The sequence below is a fragment of the Anopheles moucheti genome, chromosome 3 (assembly GCF_943734755.1).
Source record: "Anopheles moucheti chromosome 3, idAnoMoucSN_F20_07, whole genome shotgun sequence".
NCBI lineage: Eukaryota > Metazoa > Arthropoda > Insecta > Diptera > Culicidae > Anopheles > Anopheles moucheti.
Genome location: NC_069141.1, coordinates 56,639,100 through 56,642,017, shown reverse-complemented (window position 1 = coordinate 56,642,017; position 2,918 = coordinate 56,639,100). Strand labels below are relative to the sequence as shown.

The following is a 2,918-nucleotide window of genomic DNA, read 5'->3' as shown; positions in this document are numbered from 1 at the left end:
GCAATGTTTTACTAACATTCGAAATTTTTGATTGTCAATTGCTTGGTAAACGATAAACATGGAGTAACTAAAACTACATTAACCACAATATTTACTTACAATACACTCGTCATATCTTTTTAGAACTATTGAATCTGTGTCCGAAAAAGAAAAACGATGGGGCGAAATGTGATTCACACTGCCTCAGATACAAAACAAGGGCAAAATGGCTTCATCTTTTCTTCGGGAGATCTATGTTAAGGACGAAATGGTGAAGAACTACTAGTACAAAATGGACATTGTCATGAACCATTTTTGAATAGTAGACTGTCACCCAAAAGAAAAGCTGATAGTACCGGTAAATAAATTCGTTCACGCACGCAAGTCTTGTTCTTAATGGATGACATGGATTTTCATGGGCACTATGTAGTTTAAGCAGCCCAACGATCTTCTATTGCGGTTGACGATCAGCGAATGGGAAATGTTCCTACGTTTGGGATATGTAGTATTTTCGAAGTGTCTTCCGGAAGGTGACTGGCTTATCAACGACAGAACCTATGCCTATTATGCCAACTATAATGATGAAACATACGGACTTCCTATAAAACATATATTATCTATGAAGATCAGTATCGTGGTTATGTAGATTGAATAAAGTACTAAAACCGTTGAAAATTACTATAATCGACTGGGCAGTAACTTTGTTTCGTTTTGCAGTTTTATTGTACACGATGCACCTGTCATAATTCTGAGATAAGCGTGTAGGATGAATTGCTTCGCAAAATTAATGATCAAGATCGGGAGTGCGTTGATCGTATAAAAGTACATGCGAATAAGTGACAGTTGACAGAAGATTTTTTCATCGTTGTAAGAAATGGAATGGGAAAAATCATTCATCTGGAAGCAACATCCGACATATGTTCGGATATAGTCATTTCTACAACAAAGTACTTCTAGCGGCACGGTGCAATTCGATTTGAGCACTTCCATCACAATTTAAATGGAGTGAAATTAAACGCTAACAACAAACTGAAAAACTAAAATAATTAAAAATGGTGAGCTGTGCAATAAGAGTTCATACAGACATAAAATCTTTCTACTCAATCATCTCTCAGTCAAACCTGTCACTCCGGCTGTGACGCGACAGTGGATTACGTGTTCAGTAGATAGAGCGGCAATACTGCAAAAGATAAAAAGCTGCTCATAACCGGTAGCTCACCGGCCCATGGCAACCTCCCTTATTCCACGCGATTCTTATCAATTTGATGGCAAACCCCCAGTAGATTGACTAATCGCAAAGTTTGAAGATCAACATATGATGCATTTTCGATCCTGATGCCTCTTATTTTGCTTTGTTTTGAGGGGTTTAAAAATATATGACCTACTGAGCTAGAAATACGCGAAATGAATTGTCAGATTTGAGACGGTTAGGCGCCGTCTGGAATTTGAATGATGCGCTGGTATTGATTATCGACAAAGGAATTCCTTACGGTGATAAGATTTTGCTCGAAAGCGATTCAGTTGCTGACTATAAATATCTACTCTTGGAGATTCAGAAGGCACAACAGTACAAGCATCTAACAAGTGTTCTAACCAAGAGACGATAATCCAATTGCAATATGCAAACTCAATATTTCGCGATCTTCGCCTTCATTCTTGGTGGTGCGTTAGGTAAGGATCAATTGGCGATTTCCAATCCTCTATTCTGGATACCGATAAACTCAAAACCGGTACAATTGGTCTACAGCTATTCCAGCACCGTCGACTATTCTGGATGATGCTCCAGATCGCCGAATCGTCAATGGAACGGACGCTTCCATTTTTGACTATCCATTCATGGTGTCGCTCCGCGGCAGTACTGGAGGACATTCTTGCGGCGGTAGTATCTTGTCAGATCTCTGGGTCATGACGGCTGCCCACTGCGTAAGTGCCACAACACCGTTCTTACAGAAAATCCAGGTCGGACGAACCAACATCTCTCGCGAAGTGGATGACTCGGTGTACGGTATTGCGAAGGTGATCGCCCACCCAGGGTACGACTCTCGCACCAGTCACATCAACGACATTGCCCTGCTGAAACTGGAACGTCCACTCACGTTCAGCAAGAGTGTCTATCCTGTGCGTTTACCGCAACCGTTGTCCGAGGTAGAAGACGATCTAGACGATCTGGGGGTAACTCTGATTGGGTGGGGCCTCACGGCAACGGGCGGATCGACACCAACCACACTGCAGCGGGTGGACTACTACGTGGTACCGAACGAGGAGTGTGATGCGATCCACACGAGTACGATCTATCCGTCACACATCTGCGCCGCCATCCCCGGAGGTGGCAAGGGACAGTGCAGCGTAAGTTGGTCCAAGGACAGCTGGGAAGTCTGTCTGACGATTACTGACATAGTATTTTTGTATTCATGTTTCCCTCAGGGTGATTCGGGTGGTCCGCTACTGCATCATGGCGCACAGGTTGGTATTGTGTCGTGGAGCATTAAACCGTGCGCCGTTGCACCGTACCCTGGAGTGTTGACCAAAGTGTCACATCACATCGAATTCATTCTAGAGCACACTGGTATATTGCACTGTTATTAACAATGGACATTTGTACAATAAATATAATACTTAAGGTGGTATTTGATTAAAAAAATTCTTGACGTTGGGTTCTGCTATGATCAACTAGCAATTTTCCAAGTCACTCGTACAGTTGCTTCCTATGGAAGAACTCCGCAAATATTAAATCTCCAAAAGTTCTTCCTGGTGAGCTAATATGAAGTAACTTCATCAAGTGGAAACTCTCAGTTTCGTCAGTTTCACAGTCTGAAGATATTATATTGATCATTTTTAAATGTTTATAACACCTCCAGCAACTTATACCTCTCCTAGAATATCTCCGATGACTAATTCACGGATCACTTCCGAAGTTTTCGGTTCTGTTGTGGTTATCA

The 2,918-nt window shown here is 42.1% G+C and overlaps 1 protein-coding gene across 1 annotated transcript; it reads left to right on the top strand.

The window, feature by feature from the left end:
- Positions 1-1,598: 1,598 nt before the first annotated feature.
- LOC128302847 (chymotrypsin-1-like) lies at positions 1,599-2,565 on the top strand. Its single transcript, XM_053039693.1, has 3 exons — positions 1,599-1,650; positions 1,727-2,325; positions 2,404-2,565. The coding sequence occupies exons 1-3, from the start codon at positions 1,599-1,601 to the stop codon at positions 2,563-2,565; spliced, it is 813 nt and encodes a 270-aa protein (XP_052895653.1).
- Positions 2,566-2,918: the final 353 nt, after the last annotated feature.